At 37.1% G+C, this 23,168-nt stretch overlaps 1 protein-coding gene across 11 annotated transcripts in view; it reads right to left on the bottom strand.

Moving 5' to 3' along the window:
* Window positions 1-23,168, bottom strand: part of ptprt (protein tyrosine phosphatase receptor type T) — a 319,822-nt gene that overhangs the window by 37,489 nt on the left and 259,165 nt on the right. For all 11 annotated transcript variants that reach the window (XM_028003113.1, XM_028003117.1, XM_028003114.1 and 8 more), the window contains 3 exons: window positions 22,791-22,883; window positions 22,188-22,297; window positions 14,887-14,974 (listed from right to left, as the gene is read on the bottom strand). In XM_028003113.1, the coding sequence (XP_027858914.1) occupies window positions 14,887-14,974; window positions 22,188-22,297; window positions 22,791-22,883 (291 nt within the window). The remainder of the gene's footprint in view (window positions 1-14,886; window positions 14,975-22,187; window positions 22,298-22,790; window positions 22,884-23,168) is intronic.

Here is a 23,168-nt window from a genome sequence, read left to right as displayed (position 1 = left end):
TTTGAGAGGAAATACTTAGTTGTATGAAGTGCAAAGCAAAACAAAAATACTGATGTTTCACTAAGTCTTCCTGGCTCAAGCCTTGAACCCGGTTTTGGTTCTGCCGGAGGTTTGTTCCTGTTAAAGGGGAGTTTTTCCTCTCCTCTCTTGCTACATGCACTCTCTGCTTTGTGTGACTGCTGTCAAGTCAACGACATAATACAAGCGATTGTCTGCTGCCGCTACATTCTCACCCAGCAACATCAAGCCATTGACTTGCAGCATTCAAAAAGACAAGGTCACAATCATCTTTAATGTGGACAAATTAATATCATGTTCACAACAATCATGACTGTATGTAAAGATTTCACTGGCACAATATAAGTGGGGCGAGATGTTTAAACCAAATATCCATGGTTCAGTGTTTAATCTGTTAATCTGTGGAAGGAACTGATCCTGGAACCAGATACAGGCACCCAGAGTGCACACAGCCTCACGCTGGCATCTGTGGCACTGGACTGGAGTAACAACAAAGTCATCAGAAGCTGAGGTGTCCAAGGGTAAAGAGTCACCAAGCCATTACTCATTAATGAGCTCCACTCCTTGGCAGAGTCTCCCTCTCTTTATAACCTTGCAACTCCTCTCTTTCCTCTTTTGGCCCCTCGACTCTCTGCTTTTCATTTGCTTCCATCATCTTTGAAATTCTTGCCTTTACCTTTGCAGCCTCTGTAAGAAAGTTTTTGTAGTGGAGAACTTGTTAACTTGAGGGGTCCTGAAAAGGCCAAATAAAATTGTTTCTTTTTGTATCATGGACAGACTCACAGAGTCGGTGGAATGTAGCAGAAAGCTGCAATTTGGAGACATCAGATCACATTTTAGCCGAGTGAGAGCCTGCAGAACGCTGCTGAACACAAATGAGAGGGAGTAACCAGAGTCTAATGATTGTTTGGTATACAGCAAAAAGGAGAGGGTTGTTTTCAACATCAGAGGTCATATAGCTTTATATAGTATAACACAAAGCTAGACCAATTTAATACAGAAAAACAGCTGAAATTAGGTTTTTACACAAGCTGTATGAAAGACAAAATCGTTTTCTCACATCAAATTAAAGTAAATGTTCCCCTTTATACAGTTAGGACTACCAAAATGATCTCCATTTTGTGAATGTCAGAATCATCACAGAGAACTATATACTCTCATATATATATATATATAGTACTGATGATATTATGGCTCTATACATTTCTTTTGTGGCAAAACATCAAACACTGCTTCCTAGTTTGATATCACAGAGAAAAGTAAATTATTTATATAGACAGAGAGAGAGAAATGGAGGTTTCTACAGCAAACTGAATAAGGATTTATGTCAAGGACTCTTGACATTTTATACACTTTTTAGAGTCAGAATGTCAATAAGAAAGCAAATCTTTCATCTTTTCTTAGGGAAACAAACATCTCTTGCTCCAAACACAAGTAATACATGGCCTGTGAGGTTTGGGACAAAGACTTGGCAGCTATTTCTGCAACATTTGATCTTTTTTCTGTCAAGGCTGCTGGAGAAAGTCGCTGTCGTATTACCAATACTGGACAAAACCTTATCAAGCTCCTGCAGATTTTATGCTCTTTTGAGCTGCAAGGCAATAAGCAAAGACGTCTACTTACAGGCTCTTTTGTTTACTATTGTCTTTGTTGCTGCTTGAAAAATGCCAGAAAGAGAAAACAGAGCTTTTCTGCTTGAGGAGGAGGATTTCATGCATCGGTCCATTGGGTTAAGATTTAAAGTGGTGGAAAAATAAAGTGACTCAAACACATTCTAGATAGTTTGAGACATTCTTTAATCTAACCAAAAATACGCATTCAACTGTCATTGAGTGAGTGAATGAGTTTCAGAGCAGTGAAAGAAGCTGCTGTTGACAATTTCGATTAATCTAGAAGCCAATTAAAAAATCATTACCTTATCCAGAGCAATTAAAAGTGCTTTATTTGTGTAAACAAATTTTAACGCTGCTTTAGACTGACTTTAAATGTCTCCAGAAACAGATAGAGCTGCTGTTTAAGACAGGTGATTAAAGGACGGTCACACAGTGAGATGAACACACTGAACAAGGCGTTTTATGTCCCATCCTCTCCTTTCGTTCTCGCCTCTCTTTTCAGTAGCCACTAAGCAGGGATCGTGTCTGTCACAGATATACTTAATCAGTTAACTCCCTTCAGAGCTCAGCTCACACATGGCATGCTCTCCGCTGTCAGCTCGGCTCAAGGCGTTGGGAAATTTAATGGCGTCTGTGATTGAGGGAGGGAAGAATGTAAGAGACTGAGTGGTGTGTTAGCATGTTCCCACTTAAATGTCTTCTTCAGGGTGTGACAGATTTGTTTGCATTTTCTTTGAAGTATTCCAGCTGTTTTTGGTTCTCCAATAATGTATGTGCATTAGTGTGGAAGTGTGAGAGTGAAGGGTGGTTTGGTGTGTAATAGCCTATTTAGTCCAGCGCTGCCTGCAGCTGATGTGTCAAACAACCCAGGAATGATGTCGGCTTACACATTCACACACACGCCGGCACACAGAAACATGTTTCCAGCTGTTTGAAGGCTGTCGGGACGACAAGGAAGCAAACGACAGATGAAAGAAGCTAAGGAGAGAGAGATGGAGAGTAGAAAGAACAGCAGCTTCAGCTCAATGACACGGCGCCCTGCAGAGCTGTTGGTCCATTCAGGGCTCCTCTAAAGTAAAGTGCAGTTTTAGGGCCACAAAATGAACACAGAAAAAGAAAAGTAACCAACAACAATAAGGGCCAATAAAGATGCCAAGAGAATTCATTGGTTTAAGCCTGATTTTACCATTTACTTCAAGTACAGATCATAATATGTAGACAATGACTCACCTGTGGTTGCAGCAATGGAACTAAATGTTTAAAACATGTTTGAGAATGAACTTATCTGGATTTCAGCAGTTATATAAAACACATAATGAATAACTTAGTTTAAGTGAATTAATGAGATGAACCTGAATCTCATCCTCCTGATTAAAAGGCAGATATGCATGAAGTTATCACAGGAGCAACCTGATTAAGCTGTGGTTCATTTTTAAAACAGTCACTGAGAAGCTGGTCAGACAAATTAAATGTGAAGTGAGGCTGAAGAGTTTAAATCCTACCAGGTTGTGTGTGGTAGTGGATATAATTGTTCTTACAGCAATGCATCTCATTAATACAGATTCATTCATCAGTTAATCATCCCACACTGTCCGTGATAACAACATCAACTCCCAGAGGTTTTAGCACAATGACCTTTGACCACTTGTTGTCCCACACTCTCCAAAATTAAATCAAACTAAATTCTTATGGATCATTTTAAAAACTTAAAGTAAACGGATCTACTTGGATCTTTTCACAAACTGCCAGTTACAACCTGCTGTCTCAACGATTAACAGCAATCATCATCAAGAGTATCAATGATGCCACTGCGGCTAAAACCAGAATAATTATCACCATTTACTGTGAGCATCCCCCCACAGGGAGCTGCAACAGAAATCATTTCATCATCATCTATAGACGAACGTCTTATTTTACAATCACCACTTCCTGATATGCAATCAAGTATAAAAAGGATAAATTAAAGGCAGAAACCCCCCAGAAAGAACTATTGATGAGAGTTAAAAAGTGAAAAAGGTTGTTCAAGAATCTTTCTGATTCCAAAAACAGTCCAGAAAAAAATCACCTGAGCTACTTTGAAGCTCCTAACATGAAGTTCACCTATCAGTTTTCACAAGATGTCGTCTCCTAAGAACTGGTTGGATGTTGGCATATGTGTAGTAAATGTTATTTAATGTAAGTAATCAGCCAGATTTTCTCATGTTTTAGGTTTTCAGTTTTCATGTGGGCAAAATCCCAATAGATCACAACTTTTTTTCCGTCTATGTTAAACAGAAAACGTCTAAAATTCAGACAAAAAAGTGGCGAATCAAGAGTTTTTATTTGTGATCAGTTTGAAATCACCATAAAATACTTCCTGATTCCATTTAAACACATTTCCATACAAAATCACATCTTATTTAACTTAAAGACAAATTGTGATAACTTAGGACGAGACGACAAGGATAAAAAAATGTATTACAATATTGGTCGATACAGTTGATTGGTTTTTGTCTTAAATATCTGAAATACTGCATGGAGTGAAATCTGTTCTTAAATTGCTGCTGCAATCAACTCAACAAGTTGTTGCTAGGTAACCAAAGAGAGTGAGTTGCTAGGTAACCAAAGAGAGAGCGAGTTCATTCCATCAACCTTGCTTAGCTAGCCATGAAAGGTTGAGCAGCTAGTTTTTCCTCTGCCTACATCCCCCAGAATGCTGTGCTGTTCTGCATCTGAATTATTATTATTATCTATTAACATTGATCACCTGTTTACCATGATATATATTATTTTTTTACATTTTGCCCTGTGAGAACTCCTGATACACGTTTTCTGTTTATTATTCATAAAGGGCCTGAGTTTTCTGTTTTAGAAGGCATTTCTTAATAATGGTTCTGTGTAGCTAAAACATTAAGGAGCAGATTATGAAAATGTGTAGACTTCTTACAATAAAGAACCTGCAGTATTATTGACTCCTCTTTATTAAATTACATACAACTTAACTTTATCGGCTTAGATGTAAATACTTCACTATAGAGAGCACACATTGGTCATCAGGAAAACTCAGCTAAAGCACAGCACAGATCACTGAGCTAATCAGAGGCAGTAATGGTTCAAAATGTAACATTAAAGTAAAGCTGCTGGGCCATGTAATGTGAAGCAGCAGTCAGCATATTATTGCTAATAAGGCCGATACTTTTGACAAGGATCATGAGCTACAGATTTGTTTAAGTTTTATAGCGGTTCTTAAAAAAGGGATTTCAGTTGAGTAAAATCAGTGATTAACCAAACATAAATGTTTGGATTTTAACAAGAAGTCAGTTTCTGGAGCAGAAAAACTTAATCTTTAATGGGTTCATGGAGAAGGTTTAACGTCTGTGTGTATATTCCTTTAAATGCTGCAGTTTTTATCCAACATCATGGACCTTGTAAACACAATGTAATGAGATTAAAATGTTATTAGAATAATCCATAAGGTTATAAACTATCAGATGTTACTAAACATACAACCTAAGGTGAGGCAGATGCAGCAGATCCAGGTTGTAGAGAATGAATGATGAATTTAATAAATATGTCAGAGATACACAAGTCCAGGCAGCACAGATGAGAGAAAGGCTCAATACTGGTAACAACTGGTAACTTAATGGACATCTGACAACAGACTTAACATGACAAGACAAAGAATAAGGAACACAGGTGGGTTTAAATACACAGAGGAGACAATCAGGGGAAACAAGGAACAGGTGAAACTAATCAAGGGGCAGATGGGACAACAGAAACCTACATGAATACACAGAAAAACTCAAATCCTCACACTTAAACATTTCAAAGTTTCATATGAGACTGTATTTGTTATTTGCTGACTTTTTAAGACACCATAAGAAACCATGTTAAAACCGACATTCATTTAACCCATTACATTCTGGGCGTTTTGTCTGATTTAGCCACTAAATAAGCTAGGGTTAGGGCTAGGGTTAGGGTTAGGGTTAAATGTTGATCATTTAGAAACTGATATTTCAAGTGGGGAACTTTTGTCTCAAGTGAAGCGATGGCAAAAAAAAGTTGTAAAATATTTAATTGTGAATGTTGTTGTCACGGATAAAACAAATGTATAACAATATTATGGTATTACAACATGTTGGGAGAGTCATATTCATTCTCGCAGACAAACACACACAAAAATACCAGTTTGGTACCAACATGAAACAGGCTACTTTAATATCCATGCAACAGCTTTGGGATAAACTAACGGCAACTACGAGCCAGGGCATAAAGTCCGTCATTAGTGGGCGGTCTCGATGACAAATCCCCCGGAGCCAAGTTAGAAAATCTAGAAGAAAATCCTCTGGGATAAGTGGAGGCTGTTATTAAGCAGGATATTAATTCCCACGGTTATTATTGGCATGAAAATGGGACACTGTAAAAGATCCCACTAGATTTACACAAAGCTGTTCAGGTCTTTCGCACCCTTACAGAATAACGTCTTTATTAATAACTGCTAACAGTTATTTATGTTAACCATACTGGTTATATGGAGAAAAGAAGAAGTCTGAGTGTGTTTGCATGTGGATGATAGATATGACATCCCCATTCGCTGGAGCTCTCATGTTTATATGGAGTGCAGAGTGTGTGTGTGTGTGTGTGTGTGTGTGTGTGTCTGCCTGCTCAGGATGCTAATATTTGTTGTGGTTCTTTGGTCAAACACTTCAGAGAAGATGTTGGCATCAGGACCTCAGAGCAGCTCAGCGGATGTGTTGTGAATTGAAGCCAGAGAGGATAAGAAAAGAGGAGGAAGAGGCTCCGTCTCCTGCTGCAAGTTAAATTAGCACACAAAGTAACAGTTGTTTAAAAAAACTGATGCTTTTTTTATTCACAGACACTTTCACACATCCTTTTATTTGCTCTTATTTTTGCAGCAAACAATGATTCACGTAACCTCAGCTGTAATGAGAAGCAACAAGATGCGAGAGAGGAATCTGATTACGGCGGCGATGCTTTGGGGGGGGACACTACGCTTGGGAACGTGCCGAGAGGCGATGCTTAGAAAAACCTGACCCTTTAATGAATGTCACTGACCTGAACACTTTGGGAAATCAGTAAACGGCAAAAGGAGCAAGTTTGTGTTTGTAAGTAGAAGAGAGGAGGTGAAGAACAAAAGGGAGTAATAGGAGGTCAAGAAACTGGGGAACGGTGGATGACAGGAGAACCACACATGTGAAAGAAAGAATGAAGAGAAAAGTCAAACTGCATAACAGGAAAGTAGAATAAATAACTTTTACACTTATTTTTTCTCTAACCTCCACATGTCACGTTAAAGAAACATCACAGAGCGCTTGCAAAGTCAGGAATATTTATATAGAATTAAAATAATTTGAACTTGTACATCCTTGCCTCCTGGGTCAAAGGTTATAGCAGTTTGGTTAACTTTGCTTTTTTCTGCTATAAACACTGGATAGAGAACATGAGCAGAGGGCAAAAAAAGGAACGACTGACATGAAGGAAAATAAAAATAAAGTTTTGACAGTAAAATTCAGTGGACTGACGTCTAATAAGTTTGATCCAAGTCATTTCTTCAAGTGTATTTTTTTATTTCTGAATATACATTCAGCTCTTGTAGGAGTGAGAAAAAGTACAGCAGTGGCTGAACTACTTTGGAATAAATATGAGGAAGGATATCCATAACTGGGAGGGGACATTGCTTTTGGCAGAGCCTTTGAAACAAGGAAATCAAAGTTTAGCGCATTCAATCGACTTTGAGCCATTAAAACAAACTGCATGCTTGGTGGAAATAGATTCTGTTCAATAACAGAAATGTTTGATGTTTCTGCACTTTATTGTGCAATATTTGCTGAGGTGGATATAAGAGTAAGGAATGAGAAAATCAATGATCATTATAGATGTGCAGGTTAAATAGATTGTTTCTGAATTTTTATGAATCTCCATCAAACAGGAAAATGAGAGCGAGGAGATGTTATTCCATCATATATGGCTCTAGAGAATTTAATTATGTTTTACAGAACAACATATTTCAGCCCCATGTTATGTAACAGAGCAAACATACAAATCACCAAGAGATTTTACAAAACACACTTTGTTGTTCATGTTTAGACCCAAGTAAAAACCTGCAGCATAATCTAACCAGCATCTATCCTACAGAAAATGTTGAGTATAATAGAAAACCCAGCATTAAGTAGACCATGTAAACAGGAATGGTGAAATATTTCTCTTTGTAAACTCTACAGTTCCTTCCCACTGAATAAACAGACTCCAATCAAAGTTCATTTTGATTATTTCAAAGGTTTTAGGACATTTTTCTAGCTATGTGTGACAAATCAAGCAGAAGTGTTACAGTAGATGCTGATTTTTATTTTTCAGCTTAAGCCTGAGAGTTGACATGAAAAAAGCATTATGTTGCAGATCTGAGATGAATAGAATAGACATATCCTTTATTGTTCTACACATAGGAAATTCCTAGCAGGAAGTTAATGTGCAATGGAGTAGGATAATGTAAAGATGTACACGATGTGCATGGATATTGTTGTCCAAAATGAGAAAAGCTATGCCAGTAACAACAAGGATGTGAAAAACTGTCAGGAGTAAAGATCTACAGTAACGCTTCTTTGTGCACATAGGATGCTGCAGTTCGCCACTGAAGGAGTTCTCCAGTTCAGTGTCCCGCATCTGGTGGGAGACATTGTCCTATTTTAGCCTAAATTCTTCCGTCTCTCACCACCTGCACTGGGTTCCATCCCAGGACTTCATCTAACTGCTTCCTTTCACCTGCAGACCAACTGCTGGTGCAACAAAAACACAGAAGATGGCTGCAGCAAGGCAAGGAGAAATAATATAATGCAAAACTAAAAATTTTATAATTCTTTTGGGAATTATGTAAGCAACATTACCAACTGTCTCCTAATTAAGTCAGCTGGGATCATCCTCTTTTTTTAATGGCTTAAACCAATCGTAGTGCATTCCTATAAGTACAACTAATATGAAATTTGTTGAAAAATTTCACTCATGTTTTGACTTTAAATTCTTTTTCTTAAGCACACTATGATTCTGAAGCAAAACTCCCAAAAATCCTTCACAGCCAAAGATTTGTCTCAGTCTCACTCAAACTTTTATGCAAGTAAAAACACTCAGGAATCCAGAAGCACTCAACGTTTTTTTTCTTTTTACATAAATGTAAATATTGAGCAAGAAATGTAATTTATTTCCAAAGAAAAGCCTCTGTTGAATTATAAATGAGCATATGGGAATGAATGCTTGAAGAACTAAGAGCAGAGCAGGAAAAGAACCAAGAAAAAAGGAGAGGAAGGAGGAGCATAAGGAGAAAATCAAGGCAGACAGATGCCTGAGACGAGGAAACACTAGAGCGCTTTGCCTCAACCCATAAACTGTCAGAGGCAGTAGGAGAGCATGAACAGATGGACAGAAAGAGGGAAGAAGTGAAAGGAAAGAAGAAAAGAAAAGGTGTCAGGCTTGAAAAAAAGCAGGACATGCAAGGGTAACAAAGCAGTTTCATAAAAGAAATTTTAAAACAAGAGGAAAAAGAAAGAGCAGATCAAAAAGAAGAAAAGAACAAAAGAAATGGGAATGAGATGAAAAGAAGAGCAACGTTTGAGGAGGGAGAGAAAGGAGTTGGATGGAAAAGAATGGAGGACAGGAGGCTGGTAGATTAACATTTATTCAGTGTGCTGAGGGGATCTCAAACATGGCATCAAGCGTTTGTGTTTGGCAGATGGCCGGAGGAAGGGTGTGTTAACACTTCAACTCAAATCAGCCCTTTCCAAACTGTTCCAGAGAGCCAGAGGGAGGGAGAGCGAGAGGTGGCACAAGTTTGCATTAGCGTGTGTGAGAATCGTTGCAGAGAAATGGCAGGATGTGAAATACCCTCACACGGATGGAACAGTCAGTCACATTCTGAGAGTTTAAAATCTCACAGAGACAGGCCAAACATTTAGGTCCGTCTGCGGCTCTCGGCTCGGGCTCACTCAATGTTTGCCTGGCTTAGAGGTGATGTGGATACATGGAGACCAAATTTACCCAAGATGCAACAACATCAGACTTTATCCAACATCACTAGAATCTCTTCTTGTCCCGAAGCAGAAAGATTTTCTAACTGCTATTAAATATTTTGACAATATTAGACAAAATTCCTTAAAAGTCCCAACTAAAAAGATTTAAGAGGAAAATGGTAGGTCAATTTTATCTTCAATATGTTTCGTCACAAATTAAGAGATGACTGGATGCTAGTAACGTTAAAAAAGAACAATAATGTCTTAAAAAAGAATCTGATGACTGGATTAAAGCTCCAGATGTCAAGAAATTCTCTTATGCTTGGAAATACAACATAATAAACCTCCCTGGGAGGCAACTAGAATATTAAAAGCCTTGTGAGGAGTCATCATGTATCCGTTAGTTTCAACGTCAGGATACTGCGACATCTCTCCATCCCACATAAAGAACGAGGAGTTTCACAGTCCCAACACTACCTTTCATAGAAACCCAAACATGATGCCTTTCAAACTGCATTAATTCCTGCTAATTCTGCCAAAAGCATAAACAAGTCATCTTCTGTGTCTGGTCACCTTGTTTTCCATAAACGTTGGATTTAACACCAACTGTAGCTGCGTTTCCATTGACCATATCATTTCATAATTTGGGATTTCAAAAGTAAATTTGTTTAATGGAAAGATGTCAATTTCAAATGAAACTTTCATTTTTCAATACATTTAATAATCTTTGTAAACTGGGTTATTTCAGAAACTGCAGTAAAAACAGTTTTTCACATCACGAGTCACATGATCAACAACTGGATGTTGCTGCAAGAGCGAACCTAAGAGAAAAAGACGATCACAACGTGGCATGGTTTTAATAGTTCCTTACATGAAACTTGTTAACATGTCATTTTATTTTAATTGCATTTCTTATTTAATGGAACCACAGAAATTGTGTTTTTTTGACATTAGCAAAAGATTGACAAAGTTTTCCACACATTAGTAATGGAAACAGCTTTGTGTAACACCATCACTCCACTCCAAATCCAATCATTTACACACCTCTAAAAGTTGTGCATATTCTTCACCAACATATTTTCATTTTGCGTTGCCATGTTTTTGTCAATGCAGATACAGGACGCTACTAAAATACAGCAAACAGAGAACTGGCTTGAATACGAAGGAGCATGAAAACAAGGGCAAGTTCTCCGGTGTTTTCGACACTGACTTGGATATGAAGTCGGTGTTTGACTATAAATTTAAACAAAACAGATGTCTCTTTTCTCTGCAGTTTCTAAACAGTCGAGATGCAACACTGCATGTATTCATACCAAACTGTCACAGCTCATTCTGTCAAAGTCTGTTAGTCAGTGTTCATTCTCATCCCAAAGAGTTTTTACACAAAATGAAAATCCTTTGGAGAGGCAGTATTTACCATGGATTTTCCAGCCACAGAGTATCATTTATAGCACAATCAATAATTATGCCGGCTTCCGCTGTTACAAAAATGTTGCATATCAAACATGACTTTGCAGTTTGATCCCTTGAAATTGGACCTCTGTCTCTTTAAGAAGCTCCTGTTCTTTCCGGCACTCTGCCTCATGTTGACATCTTCTCATCAACATTCCTTTATTAAATCTTTACAAACCTACATCTGAGCACTGGACTGAGAAATGGTTCATATAATGAGCACAGTTCCAGCAGGTGTATGCTAACTGCTGCTGCTGCTAGTTTGAAGGGGCTGAGTGGAGGAGGCGCAGTTTGGAGGCAGCACTTAGTTCCCCAGAGCTTTTTACAAACCCAAACAGGAGATTCAAATATTTCTTAAACACTCATGAAATAATCAAATCAACTCTACAGGCATGCATTTTGATGAGAGAATAACATTATAACATGAAATAAAGCTAAAAAATAATATGAATTTACACAATACTGCCCCTTAAAAAACAAAACAGACAAGAGTACCAAACTCTTGGTATAATTTTAAATCAGCTAACTATAAATAAGGATGGTGAAATTGGCTTCTGATCATGAATCACATATACAATACACAAGTTCAAGCTTCAGTCAAATCTGTTTGCAATAACACTTTATGATGCAGCCTGAACACACAAGAATATGCTTCCTCTGATTAACCTCAAGGTGGAATCAAAGAGCCCACTAACCATTTCGTCAGACAAGATTTGAGAAATGTTTTGATGTACTTTTCATGTGAAAATAGGACACTTTACCTCTTAAAGCTTAATACCAGACATGGAGAGGTGATTTTAGCCTTGCATAAGAGGAAAAAAGCTTGTTTCCATTGTGAGAGCTGGAGACAGTCAATCCGCCTGTCTCACCACATTTACATGTTCTAATAAAGACACGGCACAAACTCGTTTCCCCCAGGGCCTTTTAAAACATTTTCTCAAGAAAATTAGCCTTTGTACAATCACAGCAAGCAAGATGGACAGTTTCCATTACTAGGGCCTTGTAATTAAAGGATTTGTACTAATAGCAAATTTATCATAATTCCTGTTGGCTATCAAGTCTTTGACAGGCTATTTCATTCCAGCGCTAAGTTTCATATTAAAGCCTTCAGGTTAGTGCAGTGTCTTTGCTGTGACATCTAAACCCTCATAATGAAATATGTACACAGTCCCAGGCCTGTGGACACTAATACGCACTAACCGTAAAATATGAAGCCTAAAATGCTGTGCATATGGATCATGCTGCTCCTGGTGGCAAACAAGTAAACCATAAAACCTTTTAAAACTTAAATCAAACAATCCGTTGTTGTTCCAGCTTAATAGAGACATAAGGTTTCCTTATGCAAGATAACAAGCAAACAACGACTGAACGTTCAATCAGACGGACATCGCTGGTGCACGGAAAAGGACACACCGTTATATTCAAATGCTAATGAACACCAACAACCACACTAATCCTACATGCAGTCCCTCACTCCGAATATCATTACTGCAGTCCGTCTTTGCACCGAAATGAAGGCTCATTTTGACAAAAGTCTCTGTGAATAAAATAGCAGCTGCAGCCTTTGATCATCAGGCAGGATTGAAAGAAAATCCCTCTGCAAACTGAAAGCAATTTCTTACTAGGTTTCCTGTATTAAACTTACACAAGTTTGAAATCCAAGTATCAGTGATGTTTAAAAGTGCATTAAGACAGAAGGCAGGCAGCAAAGCCAGGAAATCCGTTTTTTCTAATGAACAGTTTCAATTCTTTCTTGCATATACAAACATGAAACATTCATATTGTTGTAGATTAAAATAGAATAGAATATAAATATTTTATTGTACGCACGTCACAATTTATCTCTGAATATCCAAATTTAAAAATGATGAAAAATAGCATATTCAGATCAAAAGAAATGTGCACTGTGTAGGACTTTTTAAAAATCTACAAGATGTGTATATAGTTATAAAGAAGGGAGAGGTAGAAGGAAGGATCTCCAATAATGCTTCTTTGTGCACCCCAGATATTGCAGATATTTTTGTGCAATAACGATTTTATTAGTGGTGGGACTAGATTAGAAAATAAATTGACTTATTTGCAGGGTCTGTAATGAATTAATTGCATTTTAACCAAGAACAATCAATTCAAAAAGACATTTTGCAAAATAAATTATTGAATAAATAAACATATGGGCTCTACAATAAAATATCTTTTGTTTTGAATCTGTTTAGATGATTGAACCATCCGATTGATGTAAAGTTGTAGTTGACATTAGATGCTTTTTAATATTTGATCTGCTCTGCTGACTCATTTTACCACAACCTGAACACAACAATGTTCTTTCCCAGAGTCCCATCAGATCATTTTGTGAAGCCAGATTAACCTCCAGTGGTTCCAGAGCAGCAGCTTCATCATTTGCAGGTTGTTTACAGATGTTCCTAATGCATCAGATTTACATGAGTACCAGAAACACAACACAAAGGTTCCAGGTCAAGACATTTGTATGTAAGAAAAATAAAATGGAATTAGCTGCATTAACATTTCCCATGTGTTAAAATCTATGTAGTTAATAGCTTAAAATTAATGTGTCAAAGAAACAGCCTTATAATTTATCCAGTAAAATAAAAATAGAAGTATCAATGTGCTTATTGTAGGATAATGAAAACAACAATTCTCACAATGTTTCACTGTAAGAATAAGGGGCAGCTATAACAGACTTTGTATTTGAATTGAGATTACCCCAATAAGTTTAATCAGTTTAATCAGTTTAATCAGTTTAATATTGCTTCTTTCAAGGAGTGTTGCAGTTTAAATTGTTTGACTTTGTTGCTCAAAAAATGTTTAACCAAATAAGAGGTACTGCTCTTTCTGCAGACCATGCTGAGTCAGTTCTATGATTTGCAACCAAAATTTCTACTTAAATGTATCAAACAGACAACATGTCTAGGAAGAAAACTCAAATCTTCATGAAGGCCTTCTCAGGCTGGAAGATAAAAAAACATCCTCTGTGTCTTAGAAAATATTGTGCGTCTTATATTCCCCTTCAGAATGCCTCATGGATTCTCTTTGGGTTCTGGTTGGTCAGTTAGCTGCCAATAACACCAGGATCATTGGACCAGCTTTCAGTGCGTTTGGCAATGTGGGTCGGTACAAAGTCCTGCTGGAAAACAAAATCAGCATCTCCATAAAGCTTGTCAGCAGAAGGAAACTTGTAGGGCTCTAAAAAGTCCTGGCAGATGGCTGTGTTGACTGTGGAGTCCAGAAAACCCAGTGGACCAGAACCAGCAGACGTCATGGCACCTCAAATCACCACTGACTGCGCAAACTTCACGCTGGACTTCAAATGCCTTTTCACTCTGGCTCCAGGCTCTGGGACCTTGATTAGATGCAACTTTTACTAGACAGCTACTGTAAACCACAGTGGATTCACTGTGAAATGATCTGACCAGCAAGGGAAGCTTTCTAATACTTCCAGGTATTTGATAAATAATGTTTGAGAGACTTGTCCCAAAAGAGCCAGCACCACACAGCAGCAGAAACCCAAGGGAGTTGTTTTATTTGTTTTGCCGAAAGAAATTGTACAAAAGCCTTGAATATTTCTTTCTTTATTTTTTAAATTTTCTTTAAGTAATTTTTAGTCCCTTTCTTGCTCTTTCACAGAAAACAGCTGTGATGATTTGAACTCTGCTACAGTTAAAAGAGCAAAATTAAACCAAATTAAACCACACCCATCTGGCCTGAAACACAATGAAACCTTAACATGATTTAAGGCTCTCCGTAAAACAAATAAAACCTGTCTTCATTAAAGTCGGTGCAGTACTCACATGCGATGATGTTGCCATAGCGGTTCTTGTTGCGATTCTCATCCTTCTTGGCTGTCTCCCAAGGTGCTGTCTGTCCCTCCGCCAGGGCCTGCAGAGACGCATGTAGACATGCATGGGCTGATGTGTGCACAAACACAAACTGTCATGAAACCGAGAAGGAACACACAATAAGATGCATGTACATATGGTGGGAACCCCGGAGCTCATGGAGCAACACTTTGGCTGGCGTGAGTTGAAACTGCAACATGAATATGCAGAGTATTGCAGAGGTATCACTCTGTAATACTTGTGACACCAAAGATAGAGTTTAAACTCTCACTACAATTACAATCTGATTAATCTTATAAAAACATTTTATTCAGAAGTAAATTAGAAATAGTTCAGAGAAGTCAGGTATCTTCTGGGATGTTTGTGAACTCCAAAAATAAAAAAAACAGGACCAGTTCCCTCTTCCAGCTTTTGTAGTGGTAACCTGCTAAAGCTTCCACTTTTTGCCAAAAACCAAACAGCATTAAGCAAAAAAAAAAAAAAAAAAAAAAATTCCCAAGCATTGTGGTTTAGTTCCTATCATAAATATCCTATTACACTTGAATTAAGAACCTAACCCTTGTTAGTTTTGTTATTGGCCCTAGAAACTAAACCAAAAATACTTGGCAAGATTTTGTGTTTTCAAATTGTAGAGTGTTTTGAAAAAAAAGGAGAGAATAAAGTTTGTATTTATTGCTCTCCTGGGTTCCAGTGAAAGAATATTTACTCATTCCTTTGTTAGAGGAGAAAAGACAGATCGTCCATCCTCCCTGCTGAGGCGCTGGCCTGTGTGACGAGCATTTCAGACGTAGCAAGGACAAAACATGCATGAGCCGCTCTAATGGGGGTTTCTGCTTTATGCATTCTTCATCATGCATTTTCGTGAACAAACTACTGTACTAACACCACAGTCAATGTATATGTGATCATAAACGCATTTATTTTAGTTTCTTGTTGAATGCACTTTGAGTGAGAGAGAATATGACAAAAACGTCCTTTGCAAGCATCTGTGGAGCAACTAAACCCCAACTCTCAAAGGCTGCCATATGGACACTGAACTATTTTAGAACAACTCCTCCAACGCTCTCAGGTCACTCACATGCTCAAAATCTCCCAGTAGGGACAAGTGAACAGCCCCGTTTTTGAGTCCATTAAGGGCTTAAGAAGGCCAGACAACAGCTTTCACTTTCAGACAGTGATCTGACCTACATGCACACACTCACAATAAATGCAATGAGACAGAAAAATAGACACCTAAACATATCGCTTAGTCAAGCAGAAAATTGATTCTGGCACATGGAATTTGGAGTTTGTATATTTTTGTCTGTAAAAGCAGCATAAGTCAGTTCAGTTTTAAATACTGTAGATTTGTTTCTATGCTAATACAAAAATATGCAGAGAAATGTTAAAGTTCCCTGTGTGTTTTTAACCATGTGAATGCTTAACATAACTAGGCCTGTCACAATAACAAATTTAGCTGGACTATAAATTATTGCAATAAACAATAATATTGTTGTTCTGAGACAACATTGAATTGATATAAGAATGCCAGTTCACCCTCTCACAATCAATAAATGTTTTTGTAAACATCACCTTATGCTGAACTGGAAGATATTTTAACGCAGCCACCAAATGCAATTCATTAAACGGAAATAAAAAAAAACATAATCAAAATCCTAAATACAATGGATTATGTTGTCTCCGTAAACAACAGAATATCAATCTCATTTAATTTATCATGCGATTAATTGATTAATTACTTACTGCAATTATGTTTTGGTGGGGTTTTGGGTTTTTTTTTAAAAATTTGCATTATTATTTTTTTAAGCAGTAAAGTAGGCTTACAAAAAGAACACTACTTTAATGCTCTGCTTCCTCACTAATGGTTGCAGCGATTAGCAAACACCTGGTCTAAGTCAAATTTATTTTAAGTCATGTTTGATATACACAGCATTTTTATGCTGTATATAAAAACAACTGTAGGTAAATGTCACTTGATTGTACTATAAAATGGATATATGTGCTTGGGAAACACTTCAGTTGTCATAAAAATTCTAAATATGTTAAATTTGACTTAAGAGAAATGTTACTTTGTTTTAACACCTTGAGCCTGAACCTCTGTCTCTTTAAAACCTGCTTTCTTAAACTCTGCCTCCAGGAAGTCATCACATCACTCCTTGATTAACCCTTTAACAACGTTTTTACAGGTGTTCAATGGATGTGCAGTTGGACCAGGTGTTTGCTAATTGCTGTTGGCTAGTCTTTAGGAGCTGAGTGGGGCGGTCGCAGGGGAAGGCTGCTCTGGGGTGGACGCTTCCCCTGAGGTGGAACTTCGTCCTTGAAAGCGGAGGTAGGTCCACTCAGGTGTTTTTCACAGCTGAATGGTTGCCATGGAGATTAAGGAATTTCTCAAACATGCATGAACGAATCAAGGCAACACTCCAGGCATGTTTTTGATGGGAGTATAACATTATAATATGATGGAAAGCTCAAAAACGTAAATGTTACATAATACTGCCCCTGAGTTTTGGGTTGAAAATAAACAAAATAATGAAGAAACTACATATAGAAATGGAAATATGGGCAATGTCCTTCTACCGAATGTCATAGAGCACTATGCCCAATCAAGCCACATGTCTTCCAACTCTAAGAGGTAGAGAACTGGACATTTAGACAGTAAAAGAAGGAGAAAAAGAAGAAATGTAACAAAAATTTGAAGCTGCAATGTGCCCTTTGCATTGCAATAACATAATGGCTGCTTGATATGTTTCAGGTGCCACATTTAAAAAATAAGTTGGATTTTACTTGAAATGGAAGAAGTGTATTCCCACTGGGGAGCAAAATGTTGACAATGTGGCTGCCGTCAATGTTAGTGAGGTTAATCGGTTTCAACACAGTAGGTCACATCACACACAGAGACGGGGACAAAAAGACGCCATGTGGGGTGTGTAAGCAGACAGAGGCACACCGAGAGCCACTGCACTGGGGACCGAAATGTGACCATATACATAAATACATAAGTGAAGCACTGCAGCTGTGCTGAGATGTGGGCTACATTTATGAGGCAAAAGGACATTTTTATTTCCCCTCACAGCCATTTATTCACATCTGAGTCAGTTCACTTGCTGTTTCTTGCCCTGAAGTTCAGAAGGAAAAATTTTATCTAAAAGCATCAAAGCCCCTTATTTCTTTCTGTTCTACATCTGAGCACCAGACGTCACAAGACTCTTTTAAAGACAGATGAAAAGTTGAACTTTTTAAGATCTGTTTTAAAGAAATATTTTTGTCTTGTTTTGTTGACTTTGTTTCTAACATTCATACTAAAGTGACTGATGGACCATGTAGGTGCACAAAGGCCCCTTATTATTAACTCAACGGACCAACCAGTGCAATGTCGATATGACACAGACCACTTAAAAATTCATCTTACAAAATATTTTTTATCTATTTATTATTAGCAGTCTGTAAGAAAAATAACTTTCCACTGAATCTGAAAACAAAATCTCAGATAATTAACAGTCTAAAAATAAGGATTTCAGTTCAAACAGGGTAATTCTGACAGTGATGGGAGTAAAACAAAAAACTACTAAAATTACTTCCAGGCAACCAGTGGAACCAAATTCACTCCATTAGGGGACAATTGACTTTATGCCAAGTTTAGTACCAACTAAACATTCAGGATGATTTTGGAGTCTCTTCTGAACTGAAACTCTTTCTACTCTGACACTGGCTGTTGAAAAAGTTTAACAACAATTATACCTTAACATGCATTATGAAACACATGATGATTAGGCGGCGCCAGGTGAATGGCATGATGGTGAGCGTCAATACATGATAAAATAAAACTTAAAAGAAAGAAACTAAAGAGAACGTAACAATAAACCAAGAGAGGATAATACTAATCAGAGAAATCTAAATGGAAATGAATGAAGAACAAAATGCAAGAATAAACTAAGAAACTATATTAAATACAGAGCAATAAGCTGGTATGGCAAGACCTTTGGAGCAATAATTAATACAGAGGACTGTATGGCAAGAATAAAGAGACACTGTTTTCAGATAAAAGGTAAAATAATATTGTTGAAGTGCCATGAGTTTGTTGGGACCACATCTAGTAATAAGAATAAATACATCTTACACACCATAACAGTAAGGAACTCATCACTTATTTATGTTTTTAATTAGATTTGATATATTTATTTCTTCAATGTTATTTTTCATGTCAGTGTTAATATCATGATGACTTCATGACACTTTCAATTTGACTCATTAGGACTTGGTTAAAAACCAGCTTTGTTCTTTGTAATTTCTGTCCAGTAAAACTATTAATCTATAAATCAATAGAGAGGTCATTGAAAAATATCATCCATATTTGTATCCCATATTTGTATGTAATTAAAAGGATTTGGAACTTTTGTTTTCCCACTGAAAGCTCTGGTTTGACCAGTTATGCCATGTGGGTGAAGTTTTATGGATAATACTCCGATATCCCATTGTCTTGAAGGCAGCACAGAGCTGCACCACCAGAAACTGTCAGAAACACTGAAGAGAAGAAGAGTTATGATTAATGTAGTTGCAGTTCTATTTATGTTTTAATGTTGCAGAGCAAATGGATCAAAGTTTAAACATTGTTGTACGTCTTTTCATCTGGCCCAAAAAAGGTTGAGAAACACTGCTTTAGTTTAGAGTATTGTATTGTTATAAGTATTTCTCCTTTTTTTGTTGCTGTTAGAGCCATTTATAATCGCAATATTTATTATATCTTAGGATTTGCGGATGAAATATATTCTGAAATATTAAACCAAAAACAGAAATTTTGACTTTTATGCTTTAGATATGAGAAATTTAACTACAGTCCGGAAAAAAAACACATTTTCAGAATATGTCATTCACAGCACAGTGTCTGTATGCTCACATTGAAAAGTAAAAGCTGTTCATAGCAGCCATTTGTGGTGGACGCTAATTCATTACACAGAAGCTTTAGATGTGAACAAATAAGTCTGGATGTACATTTCCAGCAAATAGAGGAGAAAATACGTTGAACAAAATATTGTGAAGATAAACTTACAAAGTCTTCTAATGTGGATAAAATCAGTTGCTGCTGGAGACAAGTGGAATCATAAAAAAAGAAGTCCCACTCTGCGTGTGTGTGGGGTGCATGTGTGTGTGTGTGTGTGTGTGTGTGTGTGTGTGTCCCCTTGTTACACACAGACTCACACACACTCAAGAATAAATCACATTTTCTCTCCCCTGAAACGTATCAGTGGGTTTGAAGCGAAATGACAAGAAGCAAATGAAAATATAAGTCGCAGTATCACGGAGGGACAATTTTCAACACGCATGCAGAGTTGGTAATAGAAAATATTCATTCTTCTGAGAATGGGAGGCTGAAGGAGATGAAAACAGACTCTTCCTGGTGCCTTTCCTAACATTTATCTTCAGAGACAAAGAAATAAATCAGGACAGATTTTAAAGGACAGAGGAAGGGGGATAGCCAAGCAGAATAATAAATTAAAGGAAAGAAGAAAAGTAAATAAGTTAAAGAAGACAATGCAATAATTTGAAAATGTTCCATAATAAATGGTGCATTAAATTAATTAGTTTAATGTTGATAACACTGAAAAAAGAGGAAGGAAAAACTGAAAATGAAGCTCACAATTAATTTGTTCTCTATCAGCTTGGTCATATATTAATAATAAATATGACCCCTTTGTCTCACATGGCACCTGTCACCTTCATGAAAGGCAACTAATCAACTCACAGAATAATCAAGCAGCTTAAATATGCAGAAGGACTTAATACTGCAAAATGTTGAGGAACCCTCTGGATTCAAAAATTGGTTTTTAATTTTATTTTAAAGTAATTGATTGAGTTCTAATTAAACAAATATCAGAAAGAAAAGTAAGACGTCTTAGTTTTAAATTGCACACTTCAGATTTTCATATGGTGCCTCCATTTGAGGGAACATTTATGTTTTATTCAGTACATTTGTTTTCCACCATTTCTGTCATATTTTTAAGTCCCATAAATTTACTAACACATTACATCAAAAGTGTTGCTTATTGTGGATAATGTGCTGTGATTTCTGTTATCAACTTTTTGTTGTCAATACAAGGAATTTGGTAGAACTGGTGAAAACACCTGACCCTATTCGAAGCTCTTTAACTCACACAAAAAGTCGGAGCTTGCTGCAATAAAAGTCATTCAGGTTTTACAATCTAAAAGATTAAATGTTTCTTGCATTATTTAAGATACATCCATGCCATAGTGTAATCTCCAAATGATCCGTTTATAATCTTGTTTCTTTTCACTCTGTGTTTCTCACTGCTGTAGGACTTAAAGTTTTCCTCAAAGTGCACACACCAAACTCTAAATGACCTGTTGTATTTTTGCTTTAGACTTTTCTTTAATGACACAAAAGTACAGGGTCAAATGTCAAATACAGATACTGCAGAGACACAAATTCATAAGTCACAGTTTGTGAACCTGCACATCTTTTTTTAAGGCTTAAGTTCTTGTTTGTGTTTCCCTCTGACTTTTTGATTGACAGTGGGTTTCCCACTGACCCTGCTTAACCAGGAAAGGTTCTGAATATCTGGTCCTTTCATTACCCACCAGGTTCTGATTTCACTCCACCAAAGTTGCCTCCCATATTTGTTTTATTTCAGCAACTGCTGAAATGAAACAATCTAATCACCACTGATTAGAACATGTTCAATTGAGAACTTAGTGCGAGTCTGTGGAGAATCAGTATTTCAAGCTTTATAAAACTAAAGGATTTTAAAAAGCATAAGTTCTAACATGGTTTTATCTTTGTGCTTCAAAGCGAGGGCCTACTTCTTCGCTAGCCTTGAGTTTTGTCCCAGTTTCTAATGGGTTTGAAAGAAGAAAGTTGAAGTAGGATTTTCTGGCTGTAACTAGCACTCTTCAAACTCACTAACAACATTTTTATAGTTTATGTTTATTATTTTTCCCTAATAATGAAGCATGTTCCATGGGAAAATGTAAAAACTTTACAACATTGAAGAATAAATTTAGAAATAAACACAATCCTTAATGTGCTGTAACTACGCCAAGAGTGAGCTAATGCTTCTTAAAATATAAAAAACAATTAACCTGATTTATCTTCCTCATATCTGAATTCATATGACCTAAAGAAAGCATAAAAAGATTTTTTGCAGCAATATTTAGCTTTCCATATCTGGAAAGCTAAATATTGCTTTACCGCATGCTTTACTGCATGCTTTGTTTTGTGAGTGGGAGTGTGTGTTTACCTCATATTCTTCCTTAAAGCCATATCCTTGTCCACATTTCATCTGTGTGATGTGCTGCAGCAGATCTGCAACTCGAATAGCTGGTTGAAACTGGCCTGCCTGGAACTGACCTATGAGATCAAAGCCGTTTTTCACAGAAACCGTTCAAATAATCTGGACAGAACTCAATGAACAAAATGTGAAAAACAAAGTTGCTTATTTTGGATCAACTCCTTTGGCGTTAATGGACCCTAATTAGCCTGTCAAGGGTTTGTTAGAAGCAGTCAAAATACTTATCAAATTAAACGTCAAACATTTAGGTAGAAATAGTTCCATTGTTTGTGTGGATTTACATTTACAGTTCTCTGAAAAATGACTTCCTGGTTGGAAATGCAACAAAAATAATAGTTGAACCCTGAACTTTGACCATTAAACTTTGAGCTCACCAAGAAACCCAAAGTTCAGCTCCAATATGGCTGCCATTTCTCACCACAAAACACCAGTTGCATGTTAGGATGAGGTACAATTATATGACTTGTACCTTAGTTCAGTTCATTTACAGAGCCCAGATTCAAAACAAATGTGTCAAGAAACTTTATAAGGTGACAGGTCCAGGTGACGTACCGCTCTGGTAGGAGAGCTCCACAGACTCACAGCCTCCATAAGGAAAACTCTGTAATGTCAGGGATGGCTGGACAAGAGACGGCTGGCTTCCATCTGTCCACACAATGACAGACAAGCAGACAAGGAGATTATTATTTTATTTTGAGAAGTAAAACATGAACTGCAAATAAACATTACAGTAATAGACAAAAGCAGAAAGGAGAAATGGAAGAAAACCAACAAAAAGTTCAGAAACAGCAAAGAAGAAATGAGTCTCTAATAGAGGTGTCAGAATCCCAGTGTTGTGTGTTTAATAAATAAAATGACATTCTGTTCACTGCTGAGGTATTAAGGTGACTGACATCCAGTCAGCTCAATAGACTGGATAAATGCAAAGTG

The sequence above is a fragment of the Xiphophorus couchianus genome, chromosome 20, assembly GCF_001444195.1.
Source record: "Xiphophorus couchianus chromosome 20, X_couchianus-1.0, whole genome shotgun sequence".
Lineage (NCBI taxonomy): Eukaryota > Metazoa > Chordata > Actinopteri > Cyprinodontiformes > Poeciliidae > Xiphophorus > Xiphophorus couchianus.
The sequence above is the reverse complement of the archived record's forward strand: the minus strand, read 5'-3'. Positions and strand labels throughout refer to the sequence as shown.